At 29.9% G+C, this 20712-nt stretch overlaps 1 protein-coding gene across 1 annotated transcript in view; it reads left to right on the forward strand.

The window, feature by feature from the left end:
* Positions 1 to 336: 336 nt before the first annotated feature.
* Positions 337 to 20712, forward strand: part of LOC148285300 (nose resistant to fluoxetine protein 6-like) — a gene marked incomplete at its 3' end in the record, with an annotated part of 55258 nt that continues 34882 nt past the window's right edge. Inside the window, exons 1-3 of the mRNA XM_088227515.1 lie at positions 337 to 403; positions 7897 to 8280; positions 18961 to 19139. Of these exons, the coding sequence (XP_088083641.1) occupies positions 337 to 403; positions 7897 to 8280; positions 18961 to 19139 (630 nt within the window). The remainder of the gene's footprint in view (positions 404 to 7896; positions 8281 to 18960; positions 19140 to 20712) is intronic.

Here is a 20712-nt window from a genome sequence, read left to right on the forward strand (position 1 = left end):
ATTACTGGTTTTCACTATCGTCATCATTCCCAATCTGCACTTTATGGTACATAGAGCCCTAATAATAATAATGATAAAAATAATAATTATGGTTTATTAACAAAAAAATACTAAATAATATTTCTTTATCTACTACATACATAGGGGAGGGTGGGGCATGATGGGGCCTTTAAGGTAATACGTCAATAAAACGCGTTTCTTTTTTTAAATCCTTTAAAATAAGTTTATTTTTATGAACTTTGATCTTTAATCTAACAAACATGTTACAAAAAAGTAAAAATAAGATTAAAAAAATAGTGAAATAAATAAATTAAAAACAGTCGTAATTATCCCGTCATGCCCCACTGGTGGGGAAAGATGGGGTACCGCCTACTGCGGTTCGCAACTAGGACAGACAAGGATGGTGTCTTGGTTTTTTTCATCCACTCCAGCGCATGAACAGTGTGCCCAGCTCTGGCACATTTGACACGCTATCCAGCCTTTATTTGACTCAACGTATGACCTTCTACAAAACAAGCACTCTGTATCATCTTCATCATTTATAAAAGAAGAGTTACGTCTTGATCGTTTCGATGGCTACTTCATTTTCATTAATGTTTAGGGCCCAAAAAAATCTTCACCTTATCTATCTTGTTATTATTTTGCCTGGCCAACATAACTTTTCGCTTCAAAGTAGTTTGAGGAATTGAATAAAATCTTGCAGCTCGTTTATATCGTTTTGTCCCTTCCAAAATGTCTTCTTTATCTTGATTCATGCATTCCTTTGACCAACTCCCCCTCTTGGTCTTTCAAACGTAGTTTCGGACCATATTCTGCTTACACAAAGAAAATAAAAACTGTTACTACATTGTGTTTAAGCAATGAAGTAAGATGGGGTACCGATACCATGTCTTGCCCCTTTTACTATGCTTGTTAACAACGTTTATTGTTTACAAAATACAATTTCTCTGGAAATAATTGATGAACTCACTGTAAATAACAATACTTTGAGCTTGTAAAGCGCCCATCAGCCAGTTAAAATCACGAAATGCTTCCTTTCATGTCACAAGCGGCAAAACTCGATAAAATAACATAAAATTTGCGAAAAACACGTATAGTATCGCTGCGTATCGGAGCGTGCACACATGTCCGCTACCATCATTGGTGGGGGGTCTAAGGAGAGCATCAAATGGCGTGATGTGCTTGGAGCAACTCGGCAGATTTCGGCTTTTATCGCAGGGCCCCATCTTGCCCTACTACCCCATCATGCCCCACCTTCCCCTACTTAGAAATAGATTTCTCTGGATTATGTCTAGTCTGCCTAACTAGGTAGTACCTGTTTTTAGGCAGATGTTTTAAGCCAAAATAAACAATAACATGACTACCTACTAGCTAATTTATTCTAGAGTTATTGTTTTTAGGTAAGTTTTCTGATTTTTCTCTACCTAAATCCAGCAACCAATTTACTGTATTGGTAAACCAATCGCAGCGCATCTTGATCATTTTATGTTACATATTCTTTATGTTATATGTTACATATTCATGTTACATGAGGCTAAGATGATCAGTCTACGCTTCAGGTGCCAGTCCAGGGACTATGAAATATTATAGTGTAATAACACATTTTTAAAATAAATATTCCATCTCAACCATATTACATATATGTCCAAACTAGCGCAGAGCTCATTTCTTGATTTTGTCGATAATGCTTGTCTCAGCCTTACATAATGTACGGATCTCAAGATTTGTGCATCTATCGTACATAGTTTAACCACACATTCGCCTGAGAGATCGCATTTCGACCGCATCCAGCCTACTTTCATCCCTGTTTTTCCAAGTCCATACTTCGCTCCCATACATCAGGGACGGGACCAGGACTCCGTTGTTACCTTATGTTACCTTATACATTCAGAGTTTGTAAGAGGTTTCATTCAATATAAGATCTGGCTGTCATTAAAATCATTAAATCTGGTCGTATACATTATGGTGGGCCAATTTTTTTCCCCGAATTTCGAAATGAAAGGTGTCTTAAAAGCTGCCTTTTGGATTCTTCGGAATGCAAAAAATATCAAAAGAAATAAATGATACTACTTTTGGCCCAAAACCAAAGCTTAAGTTTTCGTAAATTTTTCATTTCGTATTTAAGTAAGTAAATCAGTTAAATTTAATCGTATAATGTGCATTAAACCTTATGAAATAAGTATTTAAGGGCGTGAGTTGCACTTTGTTTTGTAATAAATGAGTAGCATTGTTTTAATGAGCAATTGTTTTCGTCAATGGCGCTCAACAGAATCAGTTCCGCGGAGTGTAAACTTTTTGCATTTCGGTAGTTTCAAAATGTATTCGAATTTGTAATGCAATTAAATTATATCTTTACTAACAAAAAATAATTTTATCAATTTTAAAAATTAACAAAATGTTCAGACAGTTCTAAATTTCGAATCTCGGTTAAGGGCCAAAGGTAGTATGGAATTTTTTAAATAATTTTTACGTTCAATGTGACCCAAAATGCAACTTTGTAGACCCCTTTCACTTTGATGTCCAAAAAACTGGTGGAATTGATTTTTTTTTCAAAAACCTTTTTATCAAACTTCTCTGACTAAATCTGATTCGACAACTCGGTGATCCATGCGCCACCGGGCGCGGATAAAGGTTTGATGGTGATGATGAGCGGAGATGACTAATAACAGTAATAAAAATGTCTGGTCTAGACGTTTTTTGTCAAAAGAATTTCGATAGACCCCATTCAACAAAAAACATTGATATAAAATTGTCATAATAAATGCCTCTCGGCAAATCCTTGTGACAATTTTATTTTTTGCTTTGCTATTCTTCATTGTCCTTTCCACTCGTCTATCGATTAAGTGATGTTCAAATTGGTAACGACATTATTTTTTGTAGAGATAAACTTAATATTAGAAAACAAAAATTAAATATTTTAATATATTACAAGGGAGATGACGAAGAACACTTTAGAGAAGGGAATATTGAAGCCCAGGCATTAACAGGGCTTATTTAATTTAATTTATTTTTTCATTTTATTTATTTGGAATACAAACAGATGTACTGGTTCAATGGTTATAAATAAAAACTTCAAAAATGCAAACATAAAAATAGTAGAGCCCGCCATCCAATAATGTGCATTCACTTAATGATACTACAATAAAGCGACGACCGTTTAAACTATGTAAAGAATACATATACTATGTATTAAATTAAAATAAATATGAACAAAACAAGGAGACAGTAGGAAGGAAAAGAAGGAAATTGATAAGGAGTGGTGAAGGAGGATTAAAGGAAAGTAGGAGTGGAAAATTGCATTTGATTTAATGATTAAGAGCAAGAAAAGAGACACTTCTACATAATTTAACATGGAGGATTCGACCATTTTTTGTACCGCAATACCTTGAAAATGAGGAAGTTCAGCCCTACGGGAAATTGGATATAAAACTGTCTTCTTACGTGTGATAAAATTGGAGCATAAAATTGTGCGGCAAAGTTTATTAAAAACGTATGAAAAAATAATATTTATTTAATTTAATTATTTAGTGCAAGAAAAGAGCCCTGTCATTGAATTGTCACCTATCTATTTATTTCACTTTTTGTACATAACGTTATTTGTACATTGGCGAGTTTATTGCCAAATGGCAATTTCTTCCAACAAACCAATAAAATAAGAGTTTCATTTTTATAATTCAAGTTACAGATCATATAAAATAGAAAAAAAAGATTAAAAAGCTTAAGATACTCGTATATAAAAATAGAAATAAACGTATTTGTTTATAAATTACCTTAAATCAAAACTATTACTCAATGGCAACAGTTCTTGTACACAAAAAATTGGATAAACTGAAAAGATTGTTGAAAAAATATTTTACTTAATTTTTATATTTACGAATTTCCGAACGTTATATGGCTTTTATGGTTTTATGTTTTTTTGGCTGGACCCATGTTAATCCGTAATAATTAACAAGAAGAGTTGAGTGGCCACTTAAACCAGCTAATGACAGGTCATAAGCCCTGTAAATGTCTAGACTTCCATATTCACTTCTCAAAAATGTTTTCCTTCTCTGTTGCAACAGATCATATGGCCACTTTTTAAATAAATTATATTTATTTTTGATTATTATAGCTAGGCATTTATAATCAAGTAGTTTTAGTTTTTTTTGTTATTGTTATATTAGTATAGAACTACTTATGCTTGATAAAAAATCTTCATCTTATAACAGGCTGAGCCATGTTAGATGGAGACTATCCTAAACAGAGAACACTCCGTTTTCATTTTCTGTTCACTAGTTTTATATAGATTCCTTGTTATTAAATATGTATGTATACTTATTTTATGCAATAAATTTATTAAATAAATAGCGATATAAAGAATAACAATCCTTATCCATAACGCCATTTTCTGTAGGAGTAGGCAGAGAGGATAAAATTCCATATCCCTCTATTTTCGTATACATATCTCAATTCCTATTAATTCACGCATTTTCACATGCACGCGCGCCGATTATTTCGATTTTTGACATATCTATCTTGTAGTATTTGTTAGATTTGATCATGCCATGTCTTTCTCGGTCCTCGATATTCGCACCCATCAGTATTCGCATCATTGCCGTTCTTTCGCTGTCCATTCGCTCCATGTCTAAACCGACGCAGAACTAATTTATTCATTTTGTCGATAATGCTTATCTCAGCCTTACATGAACAGATCTCAACATTTGAGTACCAAAAAAAAATGACGAAAAAAACAAATGTAAAAGGTAAAATAGAAATAATACAGGTTTTTAAAAGAAAATAACACTAAAACATAATTTAAAAAAATATTTTTATAGAAGATGAAATATTTACGTTTTTATGATTTATCTAAATAATTAATTTTATGGGTAATTTAAAGAGTTGTAAAAAACTTACTATTAGGAAATGAGAATAAAGGGGTTGAGTCGTGGGATTCAAACCACGGACCTTTGATTCGTGAGTAATAATAAAAATATGGTTTATAAAAAAAAATTCAGTTAAAAATAATTAAACCAAATAAGTTTTTGTGTTAGGTAAAAAAATGTCAATATAAAACAACTTAAATATAAAGTCATTTTAATTCAGAATGAAATTTTTGCAACACACAGGGAAATTTTTTTTGAAAAGGTAATATAGAAGTGTAGGCGTTTACAGGGTTTATGACCTGTCATTGGCTGGTTGAATTGGCCACTTTACACACCGTGTAACATTCACCATTTGGCCTTTGTTTAAATATCCACTTATTATGTGGGCCACATTATTATTGTTTTGAAGAAGTGGGGTTTTAAATAGGCAAAAATCCCCGTTCTAGGGGCCCTGGACTTGCATATATTTTTAGCTAATATGGTGTATGCATCGTTATATAATTATACCAAGCGTATTGAACACTTGATTATTGCGTGAGTCTGGAGATAAATATTTGCATAGAGGTATAAAAAAATATTCCCACAGTAAAATACATTCAGTCTCAACACTGTAAGAAAATTTATCATGGTTAATGTCGTTTCATATTCAGAACTTGAATTTAATTATTATGTCATAGTACACTGTTTTTTTAAACTTTATTTGCTGATAACGTAGAGGGAAATGGCGGCATGACGTATTTTAACTTTTTTATATTAAGGAAAAAAAAATGAATTATATCTTTGGAGATTCGTTAAGCATTCTCAAGAGAAAGGTTTTACAATAATTTTTGACCTAATTATTTATTCATTTTCAACAAAATTTTGAGTTTTTCCTAATTTTTGTAGACAAGGACTGAATTCGGTTCACCCAGATGTGCAATTACGAATCTTCTTTATCCCTTTAGAGAGTGGTTAATTTGGGGATATTTTTTTTTAATTCGACGACACTTTACTTCATATAATGACCACATTGACGATTAAACGTCAAATGGTGTATCAAACTGCTTCAAACACGGAAATATAACTAATACTGTTTGATCAATTCAACCTAATTAAGTGTTTTGGGTAATGAAAATGGTCGTAATAATGTTCTAAATAAAATCATCATGTTTGATTTCCCTTGTTCATATTTTTTGACGTTTCATCATTAGTCTGGCCATATATGAAGCAAAAATTAGTCGCATGGAAAAAAATAAATATCTCCAAATTAACCACTCTTTAGGGGATAGAAAAGATTCATAATTGCACCCCAGGGTCCCGACTACAACCGTAAGTTAACATTTATCATCAATTTATCTACAAAATAAAATTAAGTTTACTGCATTGAAAAAAAATTCTCCACAGAATATGCATGCATTTTTTATTTTAAACATATTCAGTTGTAGGTTACCGACGATGATACTTTAAATGTTCATGCATATATTTATTTATTAATTTATTAATTTACACGCCCTACGGGCTTTTACATTTATTTGAAATTACATTTAAGTGCAGCAGTGAAACATAAGTATGTAAATTTAGTTAAAATTAAAGATAACATAAGAAAAGCTAAAAAATACAATAATAAGTAAAAATCAGAAAATGTACCAACATAGGTATAGGGTACATAGAAAAATATTTAAGAAATTTACATATGAAAACATACACACATACATATACATACATAAAAATTTATACATTATTATAGAGATGCATAAGAAAAAAAAATAGTAAATAAAGAACAATACTAAGAAATTTTAAACAAATTATTTTTTACCTTTTGAATACTTAACCAATATTTATATAAAGACAGACAAAATATATCGTTACCTAGCCGGTGTAGTCTAGGTATTGGTGAATTGTAATAATAATTGTGACTGCCAGGAGATTAAAAAAATAACGTTAGCTGCCGAGTATTTCGAACTGGTACTTTTAAGCTGATAACACTAGTTCATTCCGGGACGTCCAATACGCCATTTTATATTAATTTAATAAATCATTTATAATTCTTCTTTTACAAAGAGTTGACATATTTAGTGTACATAATAAATTACAGTAATCAATATTTTCAGAGGGTATATTAAGTTTGTAATTGATGAATCTAAGTTAAAAATATGCTTATTTTTATACAAAAATATCGTTTTTTCTTAGTAAACAGTCGAAGAGAACTCAATAAACTTCCCATTGTAATCGGGGCCCAGGGAAATATTAATATTAAAATATATTACAAAGACTGGTACAAAGTATGTAAAGTGGCCACTTAAATCAGCCAATGATAGAACATATGTCCTGTTTATGCCTAAATTTACATATTTTCTTATTTTAAATGGTTTTAGTCTCTGTTATCATAATATGTTTATACATTCATTTTTTACTAACTTATTCGTACTTTTCCAAAATGAGTTTGTTGTAACTCCTGAGAGTACAAAAAAAAAATTGTATGATTTAATAAAAAATAAAAATAATATTTAATATCAAATTTTGATAAAATTGCGTTTTATGCCAAAATTAACCAAGAAGGTATTTTTTCAAATTGTTTTCTTAATTGACAACACACAAATAAAAAGACGTGATAAAAAAAAAGTTGTTTTCTGGTACCGGTTAACGGATCTGATTCATTTGATAGATTTTACACAAAATAATTTATAATAAGTTGTAAACCTATTTTAAGGGAACAATCGCAAAATAAGAGTTTTCAAATAAAAATTAATTCAAAATATGGTCGTTTTTTTAAGAAAGTCTGACAATTATATGAAATTTATTTTACTGACTTAATTCAGATTTTTATTTTCAGAAATACTAGTGAAATCAAGATGGGTCGTATGAAGCAAATGTGAATTTAGAACAGTTAAAATTGTTTCTGTGAAAATGGCACTCAAAGTGAAAAAAATAGTTACTTTAATAAAAAGAATCATAATTATTATAACTGTAATAAATAACATACCACGTGTGTACTCAGAAAGCACATTAAACGATATTAAAATAATTGAATTCAGTGATATTAATAATCTCACAGATTCGAATATAATAAAAGAAGATCATATATTGAGGATTAATTCTTTTAAAAATATTGCCAATGAAAGTGGTGAGCGTGAACCAGTAGCCGAAAGTCTAGAAAATAAAGAATTGGAAAAAATAAATTCAGTTGAAGATGTGGTGTTAAGTGCAAGTGATCAAAATGGGTCTATCGAAGAGGATCCAGTTATTTCGAGACTTTCCACATTTAAGTCCGAACCACAGATGAATAAAGAAACTTGGACCAAGCTGACTTGGCTTATTGAACTGTTCGACCATCACAAATGGGAAAAAAGACATTACGCCAATGTCTCTAAAAACTGTTCGGATGATATGTCAGAATATTTGGAAGCGCTGAAAATTGGACGATCCTGGGCTGCAAAAAGTAAGAATTTGATTTATTTTGTTATTTGCCATATTAACTTTTGACATAATTTTATACATTGTTAGTAAATATTAGTATATAACCACTTATCAACTTTTTAAGTCTACCGATCTTATAGGATTATTATCCTTATGAATTTTAATTGATCCATATAATTTGGGAGTTCAAGAATTCGTTTGAACAATTTGTGGTGAAATTTTACTATCTTGAAAAAATTCGCTTTTGCATGATTTTATGGATGTTTTGGTACCATCTTGGAATTTGTTGATAAGATTTTTCGGAAGGATTTCAAAAGTTTCGTGATCTTGGAAATGTTCTTTTTTTAATACGTAATCAATTGTATTTAAAACCACAACTGAATTTCCTTTATCGGCTTTAGTAAAAATAATATATTTCTTTTAAGGTTTTCTGAGTATTTTGGTTGTGTGGAGAATTGTTTTCTTTGGAATTATTTTCTTTCATATCATCAATATCGCTATTCAAAATTTTCGCGCACTTGAAATGATGAGTTTTTGTTCTACGTATAGTGCCGTTTCGATATCCATTGCTAGATTTTCTAAAGCTGGCTTCACGTTTGTAACGTGGTTGTAACATTGTAATTCAAAGTAAATTTTAATTCTTTTGAAAATAAGTTAGTTTTTTCCGGTTTAAATGAATGAGAAGATAGATTGACATTTTGGGTGCAAAAGCGAAAATTTTCGAGATGGAAAATTTTTACCACAAACAGTTCAAACGAATCCTCTAATTCCCTTATTGTATGGATTAATTTTAATTCAAGGGAAAATAATCCTATAAGACCGGTAGACTAAACAAGTCAGTAAGTGGTTAGGCACTAATATTTACTAACATTAGTTAAAATGTTTGATGACAAAGTTAATGCCTTAAACACGGCTACACGTGTTAGCAAACAAACATGAAAACATATATGTATTTACACTTTTTGTATAATTTTGTAAATTTTGCTGTACTAGCACACATTATTTCATTTAAATTACGAGTATTTATTGACAATTCTTGATTCAGTCTGAAGATGCCCATTAGAGGGTGAAAGCGCTAATTGGTCAAAATAAATAAGTGGAAGTGTACCAAGTATTTTTAAAACTAATAACTTATATGGAAATATAAGTTATTACATCATTAGAATGGAATTCTATCAAGAATTGTCAATAAATAATTTAAATGAAATATATGTATTAAATTTATCTTTTTACAAATTAAAATCAACACCTTTTAATCACCTATTTTCCAAAATATAAAAATGTAGTAAGTGTTGTGGGACTTTTGTTAACTATTTTTACCAACAATATTTTGAGTTTGTCCAAATTTTTGTAGACAAGGACCGAATTCAACTCCTTGGGGAGCTGTTTATATTAACATATTACAACAGAGATGAAGAGATGAAGACAGAGATCTTTAATATGTATTTCATTTCATTACTATGTGATTATCCTTTTTTTTAATGCTCTATTTTACCTCGTATGCATATTGTAAAAAAAAACTAAATTTAAAAAAGGGTTCAAAAATGGACTGGGTTTGTTTCGGAAAATTTCATGTGCGCCAAGAATTTTATTTATGTTAAAAAAGATTTCGGAATATCACTTTTTTAAGCTGTTCGCTTGATATTAATAAAATAACATCAATAATTCGAAACAGCCGAATTTAAACTTACGACAGAGTACTTCTTCTGTGGGAGCGAAATGTCTAAGATGTGTTTTCTACATGAATTTATTTGTTAAAGATAAATTTTAATTGTCATTCGCGTGTGTATATTTCTATCAAAGCAAATTACTCGTTATCTAATATTATTAACGCGATACTTGTGGTTGAGGTTAAGAATAAATGATTTGAGAACCTATTGTACTATTTGACACACATTGAACAAAGGCAACCTCAACCTCACACGTTCTTCGTGATTCACAGTTATTAAAAAATAAACATATTTTAGAAATAAATCATGTTAAAAAAAATTATACTCGTATGTTCCCGCGAAATCTTTAAATTAGCCACTCAATCGGACGGCTAGGCTGTTTATTCAATTTTATAGCGGAATTAAATGTCTAGGTTATTTAATGAATTATGATAACACGAAGTTTTTTTTTCAATTTTCAATTTCATACATATAGAAATAGTGAAAATAAAAACGTGAAATTACAGAATATGTAGGGTACTACTTGCAAAACTGGCAAAATCCAAAATCTAAAAAAAGTGAGATATATATTTAAACTTATTCAGAATATATTTTTTTACAATAATTATAAAATTTCTTATTATTTTTATTTTTTTTGTAGATATAATTTGAAATTTTCGATTTACTTTGTTTTATTTTTTTATCATGTTTTGATTACATTTATGAGCATGCACAATTTAAATGTGTTTATTTTTTTCTTATATTTAAGTAAATTGCTTTTCTTTCATTTTAATTGTATTATTTTACTCTATTTTCTTACTTTATTTTTTTTTTTTTTCTTTTTTATATGTTCATTTTTAAATATTTATTTGTTCATTATTTTAATTTATTTAATGTTTATTATTTTATACTTATACAGTATTATGTCTGTACTCTTTTTATTTGATTTATTTTTTATTTTTTATTATTTATTTTATTTAGTTCTACGATTAACATAGTCTAATATATATTTACAACACAATATTTACATCTATACTTATTCTAACATTATTTATCACTATTATACACTTAATATCCTAATTTATAATATTAACTGTTTCATATGTACGTTTTCATTAACTATATTCACTATTTACACTATATACTACCAAATATTTTTCACAAATATACTTTTTACATTTAATTTTAAGTATATTTACATTTATTTAATTTTTTATGCTTTCTGGCTTTTTTATTAATTAAAACTAATGTCTGAGCACCCGATGACAAACTATTATTGAATAGTTTATCGGGACAAAATATATTTTAATACTTTGTTTTCTTTAAAATGTATTAATATTGTTATAATGTTTATATTTTATTGAATAAAGACATTATGAAAAAAAAAATTGCTAGTTAAAAATATGGGTTTATTTATGGTAAGAGCTTGACTTTTAAATTATTGGATTTGTTGCAAACACGGCAACCTCTACTTGAGTATTGTAAAGTTGGAATACATAAAATTAAATTTATTATTTCACTACTGTTTCTTGACATAATCATGCTTATGTCTACACTGCTTACGTATAAAACATTTACTGATTATAAAAAAAAAAATAAGTTGTAAAAAAAAGTTAAAGTTAAGTATTGTATCAGTTTTTGAGATTTGCTCAAAATAAAGAAAAATGGATTTAGCCGGGTTTGCAAAAAAAGAACATTTATTAATATAAAAAAAACACAAAGTTTAACGTGTTGGCAGGTCGAAAGCTAGCTCTTTGGAGATGGCTGAACCAAAAGCCACCTGTAGCTTAATCACAAATAAATATCGACGTGATTAAAAACAAGCTGAGCATTTGAGCGATCACAATGAACAATAATGAACTATCTTAAGTTATCGCAGTCATAAGTCAACGCGTGTGTAATCTCTAAGTCAACGCTCGTGTCGGTTTGTTTTTTGTTTTTTCTCGTAAATAAATACAGTTCTCTGGCGAGAAAGCAGCGTTTACTATAAATAATAATACAATGTATTGCATTTGCAAAATAGTAAGGAGTATCTTATACAAAAAAGTGAAAATTAAATTGCAATTACTATGGCGACTGCTTTTCTTGACATTTTGCATGCCAACCGCCGGTTAAGTGCAATAAATTGCATGATAAATAATGAATAAATAAATTAAAATAGCGGTTTTGGAATATTTTCCATATTTACACCGGTGAAACTGAAATATGTGATTGCGCAGCAGGATTATACGTCGCGTAATGTTAATATTTTGAAATTAATTATTATGTTATTAGGTATTAGGTATTCCCGGATGTTCTATTGTGATCGAGAATACGATATACAAAAAAAGTAAAAAATAGTTATCACGTCGCTTATTAGCACGTCGATAGTTATTTATGATTGCGCTACTGGTTAGGTTAGAATGATTAAGTTAAGTCAAGATACTTTTAAAAAATATTATATAACTCAACCCAACCTATCCTAACCTCACTTAACATCATCATCCACATTATTCACTTTCCACACCTACACATGCATAGGACACTGCGTTGGTACACCAATCGCAGCGTATCTATATCATTTGTGTTACATGGAGGTAAGATGATCAGTCCGACGCTTCAAGTTCTCGTCTAAGGTACTATACAATATTTTACATTCAAAACGCCTTTTTAAATAAATATTCTATGTTTAAAATCAATCTGAAAAAGCACATGATGACTGAACTAACTAGACTAGACGAGACATAAAATGACTAGACAATATTAAATTTCTAATGTAACCCTAACGGGTTTTTTAAAATTGTAAATAAATAAAAAATAAAAAAAACTCGGTCGGGGTTCGAACCTGAGACCTCATGCGTGGAAGCCAAACGCACTGATCACTACACCACAAGGCCGAAACATCAAACACAATATCTTTGTAAAATATATATATTTTTTAATAACGTATAAACTTTTTTGTTTTTTTTACCTTTACTGCTCGTCTTTAAATTTTAGAAAATACGTACAAAACTTACTCAATTTTTTTTGTAAAAACTCAATAGTAAAAAAAAATCTTGTCAGATCGATCGTGTCCTATCTGTAGAAAAATGTATTTTGTAATGTAGGCATTTTAGTTTACATGAACAGAACAATATTTAATAAAAGAAATACAATCTACGAGTACATTCTCCTTTAAGACATATTATATAAGAAAACAAAATATTTTTCCAGATAAACTAAGCTTAATATTGGGAAACAATTTTGCCTGTCAGATTCAAAGAAAACAGGAATAAAATATCTATGAATAAATACAAGATTGTCACGAAAAATTTAAACGCATGTCTCATTTTTCGAAAGAATCTGATTGCAAGTACATATATATTTAAATATTATTATTTATAATGTATCATCTAAGGCATTTACTTTAATAATTTTATTGACATATTTACGTTATAATATTATTAATATATACAATCTATAATGTACGGATACACATTGTTAAGCAAAGGCTTTATTGTCTTAAGGAAATTTCTTCCTACCAACATACCCACACCGTTTGATTGAATAAAATACGTAAAAAAATGAACATATTGTTGAATAATAGCAAAGACGCTTGAATCACACTCGGAAGGTTCCTGGTTTGATTCAGACACAGGGCCTCAATTATGAACGCTATCTTCATATGTGTATATCGAGACGGTATACTTAACTCCTGTATTATCTGTATATACCTCAATATGTTCTACCTACTAGTCATCGACATCATATGATCGAAACAAACCAATGAATGACCGCAAAAATTTAGTTCGCGTTTTTTAAAGTTATTACCATAAAAATAGTTCTCATTTATATTTTAAATAGGCTTCTGTGATTAAAAGTGCTCACTTCAGAGCGATTATAAACTCCAATGAGTCCCAATTTAAGCAAGAAATGCTTGCTTGAACATGATTTTTATATAACTTTTGACAACTACAAAAACATTATGCTTAACGATCGTCAGTCTTTATCAATTGAGCGATTAAAAAGCAGTCTCCTTAAACAACTCGATACGCCGGAAGATAGTAAAAACAGACGGAAAAAATATAACAACGAAATTTTTTTTTAATAGCGGCAACATTTTTACGCCTAGATACTCTGATATGTTAATAAGGCAGAATCTAGCGACATTATTTTTTGCATCTAGCCACTCGTTTCCGAAACTGACAGTTACGTCAGAATTTAAATCGACTTCAAAATTTACTTATTTCTCTCACATATCTTTAATAGGATTTTGAAAAAATAAAGTGCCAACCTCAAAATGATTATAAATTTAAGTAAATCGTAATTAAAGGAAATATTACTTTGTGGAAAAAAAAATTGTCACTTTCAATGCGTAGATAAACTAACGTCTCAAGGAGTTCTAGACCCGTCGATACAAACCGATGTGCCTATATCAAAACCTGATGGTGGGGGGATCGGTAGCGTATCTTAGTAATCGGTAGAGAGAATTTTATCTTCAACTTAATACTGAAGCTGTATCCTTTTAGTGGGTAAATATATGTACCCTGAAGTACGCTTCCCTTTGTTTCATATCGATGTACCTACCCAAAACTTGAAGGAGGGTGTCGGTAGTTTATCTTCGTAATCGCTAGACAAAATTTATCTTCAACTATACAGTCAAGGTGAAGGTATGACGTCTTAATCTTCCCATTATAATCGAGGCCCAGGTAACGAGGTAATATATCAAGAATCAGTACCTCAATCTCAGATAACTATCGACGTGCTAATAAGCGACTTAATAACAAAATCTCACCATGATTGTTTATTGAATTTGCAATCACAATAGAACATCCGTGAACACGTAATATTAAATGTCGAAATATTTACGTTTCGCGACGTATAATCCTGCTGCGCAATCACTATTTGAATTTTACCGGTGTAAATATGGAAAATATTCCAAAACTGCTATTTTTGTTTATTTATTTATAATGTATCATGCTATTCATTGCATTGAGCTGGCGCGGCGGTTGACAAGCCAAATGTCCAGAAAAGCAGTCGCCATAGAAATTGCAATTTAATTTTCACTTTTTTGTACTAAATACCCTTTACTATTTTGCATGCAATATATTGAAATATTTTATATATTAAACGCCGATTTATCGCCAATGATCTGTATTTATTTACTAGGTAAACAAAAAACAAACCGACACGAACGTTGACTTAGAGATTACACTCGCATTGATTCATAACTGCGATAGCTTAAGCATGTTCATTATCGTTCATTGTGATCGCTCAAACGCTTAGCATGTTTTTAAGCACGTCGATAGTTTTTTGTGATTGAGCTACAGGTAGCGTTGGTGTTATATGACAAGACATTTAAGTTTGTAAGTGAAAATTCTTGATGGAAGTTCATTGTAATTTATTATATAAATAAAACACGAGTAATACTTTAATCCACAAATTTGTGGATTAAAGTATCACTCGTGTTTTATTTATATAATAAATTATATGACAAGTATTGGTAAATTAATATTACATAATAAACACGCTTTTTAATTAGCGTATTATACGTAAATTATATTTATTGGTAGGTCAGTAACTGGAAGGCATTAAATTCATAGAAATATTAAAATGTAAAATGTATCGCTTTAATATAAATCTTAAGGACAAACTATCTAAAACCAGCTTTCTAAATATAGCACCTGCTAAGTACTGGATTTTTAGGTTTGTTATCATGTTGACATAAATTATTATTGCAATACCACAATACTTCTATAATATCGTTAAGGTTGTATGTTTGCCTGTCATGAATTTCATTGTGACATAACTTAAATGCACCCAACCTCCTGTTGTCATTGTAATTTCTTAAGACATAAATGAGAGCATTGAACTATTTAGATCATAGCCTGTATTACATAATTTTCTACAACTGCTTCATCCTTGAGTTCACTAAATTAGTGTAGCATTTATTACACTACGAAAGAATATTTCATTTAAATTTTAAACCAGCTGTAATTTTAATAACGTTCGTAGAATATCGCATTAGTCCTATGAGCGAAATTTTTATATACAATGGTCATTTAAACTGTATGGTCTTAAAGAATGATTTGACTAGTAGTAGATTAATTAACCGTGGGAAAATAAAGGTATCTTTTCCGTGTACCTGGTCGACATACCCGCCACAGATCTCCTTTTTGTTCTGCAAGTTCTAGGACCAACTATCACATGCACCTGCCTATCCCTAGGATCCACAGATATGGCAATCAGTATGAGGACAAGGCTGATATATTTGGTTCTGGACTTGATAGTTGTAAAACGAGTCAGATTTATTTTTTTCTTTCGCAATAATATTCTTAAACTTTTCTTTATATTTAAAAAATGTTTTTCCTTTTTTTTGTTTTTTCATATTTATGTATTTATTTCGTTCATTTTTTTTATTGATTATGTGTATTTACCTACTTGTTATTATTTTTATTGCTATGCAATTTTTTGTTATGTATTTATATATGTATTTTTTTCCATATTTATGTTCAATATATGTTAAAGGAAATATATGCCGTTTACGTAAAAATAAATAAATAAATTATCATTCCTTTTCCGCACATAATAGTGCAAAGGACACTGCATTGGTACACCAATCGCAGTGTATCTTGGTCATTTGTGTAACATTAAGGTAAATTGATCAGTCTTACGTTTCAGGGGCGCCCGTCCAGTTATAATAAATATAAATTATTTTATTTACTTTCCCATAATCAAAACATTATTATCTAAAGTCCACACATAGTTTTAAATCATATTAATAAATATTTCACAACTGTAGGATCAAACTTAGCAGAAAAGATATCAAGGACCAATAATAAAAAAGAAGAGGAATTGATTATAGAAAATAATGACACAGAAAAAAATGTGTATAATCCTTTAACGTCACTGGAACCAACAAATTCTACTGAAATAATTAAAACAATAAAGAAATGAAAAGATAGTTATTTTGCAGGAACTGATAATTTGAATTCAGCACTATGTAAAAGATATAGTCAATACATTACAACACCCTTAACTCATATAGTCAACCTTAGTTTTGGCACTGGTATCTTTCCTAATCACTGCAAACTAGCGATCATCAAACCCATTTATAAATCTGGTAATAATTTGGATATTTCAAATTATAAAGAAAATTGCTAAAAAAAGACTTACTACCTACCTGAAGTCAAATAGTATCCTGTCAAAACAGCAATATGGTTTTAGAGAAAAACTAAGTATAGAAGATGCAGTTGTGGAACTAACAGAACACATTGCAAGTAAACTTGAAGCAAAACTAAAATGTGTGGCAGTTTTTCTCGATTTGGCAAAGGCCTTCGATACAGTGTCTCACAAACTACTAGTTCACAAATTACGTGAAATCGGAATAGCTGGACAACCATTAGCATGGTTTACAAATTATCTAAGTAAGAGGACTCAAAGTGTATGTATAAATAGTGTCCGTAGTAAACAAATGTCCTTAAACTTCGATGTCCCTCAAGGAAGTGTTTTAGGTCCGTTATTGTTTAACATTTATATTAATACATTTTGCAACCTACCAACTGGAGGCAAAACAATAACTTTCGTTGATGACACGGTACTAATATTTGACTCCGAATCTTGGATGAAAGCAAAACTAAAATGTGAAAAGGGTATCCGACGCGTAAAAGATTGGTTGGACAATAATTTACTCACCTCAAATATTTAAAAAAACAAATTCATCTGCTTCAGTATCACAAAAAAAAACAGAACCTGAAAATTTTTCACTCAAGATTCAATCGTGCATACCTAATACTTTGTGTAAATGTGAAAATTTAGAACAAATAAATTCAATTAAATACTTAGGTGTCAAAATAGATTCTTAACTTATCTGGAAAGATCAAATTATAAAAATATCCAAGCAAATACGGAAATAAGCATACATTTATAAAAGCCTAAGAAATATTTTGAATGCTCAACTTATGAGACAAATTTACTTTGCTTTTTGCCAAAGCAAACTATCATATTGCAATTTAGCTTGGGGAGGTTGCTCTCGTTTAATCCTTGAACCAGTAAAAATAGCACAAAAATGGATCATGAAGATCATTCTCAAAAAACCCTTGAGGTATTCGACGGAAGATCTATTCACTGAGTTAAAGATATTGGATGTAAGACAATTGTTTGTAAGGTGCCTACTACTTAAATTTTATGATAAATTAAGTGTGGTCAAAAGAACCCAACGGAATATAAACACTCGTTCAGCGAAACAAATTAACTGTATTGTCCCATTTGTATCAACCGCCTTCGGTAAAAAGCAATACAATGTAATTGCTCCAAAAATATTTAATAATTTATTGCCAAATATAAAAGACTCAAAATGTAAAACAAATTTTAAAATAAAAATAACTGCACATATAAATAGTGTAGCGAGAGATTTTTTTGAAAAATATATGTAAATCAATACACGTACTACTTTATATAATTGGTACACATATTATTTATATTTTTATGTATTTCATTGCTTTATATTTGTTTTATTATAAATTATACTATATTATTTATGTTTAAATAACATGTATTCTTGGCACATATATAACCTTGGTAGTTTTAGTTTTTCTTTTTTATGTTATTGTTTTATTAGTAAAGGACTACTTATGCTCTAAAGATAAAAAATCTCCATCTTAGAACAGGCTTTGCCATGTTAGATGGAGACTATCATAAACAGAGAACACTCCGTTTTCATTTTACATTAATTTGTTTTATAAAGATTCCCTGTTATTAAGTATGTATATTATTTTATAAATAAATAAAATAATAAATTAATAAAGATAAAACAAATAAATAAAAAAATAGTCAAATATAATGGTAAGCTGCACATAATCGCTTTTATGGCTGATTCGCCCCTGATATATACTGAAATTGTGCTGACGGCGATAAAGGCATTGAAAGTCGACCCTTTTATGAACTACAGAAAATATTGTCAACATCAGAACATTTATAATTTTATTTTTGGAGCACATATAAGAATATGTTTGTGCACAATTCAAGATTAAATTTAATAATTTAAAAATAAAAAATAAATCACACGCACACTTTAATTCTATTTTTTTTTCCAGTGGCTGATTCTTCAGGGCGTTACAACGGACAGTATTTTTTCGGCAACGACTTTTGGCTCGGCTCCTCGAGCCTTTGCAAGGAACTGCAGGTGGAACTAGGATCTAACGAAATACCACCGTTTCCTGCAGGGTTCAGCGTGGCGAAGATACAAATATCTCTTGGAGAAACTGTGCCCAAGGTAGGTAATTTGCAGAGTTTAGCGTTAGATAAGGGGCTTTGAGCAGTCTTTGGCGAATACCATAAATGTTTCCGAAATTCAAAATATTTTTTTAAGTAATAATAATAATGTTTGGATAATTTAAATAGCGCCATTTTTGTGAAAATCACCTCAAAGGCGCTGTACAATAAATAAATAAATATCCCAACACGTCTTGCAGCTACAGAGCGCATGGACGGTTGGGATTCTAGTTCCTCGTCTCCAATTATGATATATTACAATTATGATATATATGAGCTAGATAACAGAACGTCTTGCAGCTACAGAGCGCATGGACAATAAGAAATCTAGCCCCTATTTACATTTTAATTTTTTTTTAAATTATTTGACAATGAAGTTTAGAGTTTAAGTGATATTTTAACAACGAAATAAAAAGCAAATTTATAAAATTTAAAGTTAGATAACAACAAGTCTTGCAGCTACTGAGCGCATGGACGATTGAAATTCTAGACCCCATTTACTAAATTTAGATATTTGATAGCTGATAACATTTACATAATATGATTAAAATAATATGATAGATGATATGGCATCACAAAAAGTCTTGCAGCTTCAAAACGCATCGACAAATGGAATTTCAACAACATAAGAATAATTTAAAAAAAATAATAATAAAAAATCATTTTAAAAAGGCAATAATAATACATTGAGCAAAGAACTAGTAAGTATGGAAATTATGTGAACATGTCACAGCACAAAAAGTGAAATATAAAAAGTAGTTTTCCTTTTTATGCTTAAAATGATAATATCGACAAAATTAAAAAGTAATTTAATGCAAGTAAATAACCTAATATAAAGAAGTAAAGAAATTAAAAAAATAAGATTTACAGACAATGCCTAGTGTTTAGGTGAAATAATTCAATAAGATTAATCTCACCCGCATAAATAAAGGTTTCAGATCTTTAACTTCATAACCATCAACAGACGAAAGAATTGAAAAACTATAGATGTTCAAATATGGGCGGAATGGTGAATGTTACACAGTGTGTAAAGTGGCCACTTAAACTTTTTGCATAAAAATGTCTGCCCCAAAACAGGTTGTGCCTAGTTAAGCAGACTAGACATAATCCAGATAAATCTATTACCTAAGTATGTATGTAGTAGATAAAAAAATAGTAGTTTTTGTTGATAAATCATTATTATTACTATTAAAACCAGCCAATGACAGGTCATAAGCCCTGTAGATGCCTAGACTTCTTGATTACCTTCCCTAAAATGTAATATGTTAACCTAATATAGGTAAATTATCTCGGGTTTAATTATTATTATATCGGGTTGTGGTCCTGTGGCTAGTGTCTCGGACTCACGGACCAAAGGTCTGTGGTTCGAATCCCACCCTACCCCAACTTGATTCCATTTTCTAATAGTGAGTTATTTACAACTCGTTGAAAATGGCCCTCAAAATTAAATATTTGGGTAAATCATAAGAACGCAGATATTTTTTTTTTTTTTTTTAAATAAAAAAAATTATGCGCAATATTTTTTAACTGTCCAAAATTTAGTCGATAAGGGTTGAATTTATCCCGATAGGGAA

This window comes from Micrasema longulum, unplaced genomic scaffold (genome assembly GCF_059751315.1).
Source record: "Micrasema longulum isolate JH-2025_06_02 unplaced genomic scaffold, ASM5975131v1 h1tg000044l, whole genome shotgun sequence".
Classification (NCBI taxonomy): domain Eukaryota; kingdom Metazoa; phylum Arthropoda; class Insecta; order Trichoptera; family Brachycentridae; genus Micrasema; species Micrasema longulum.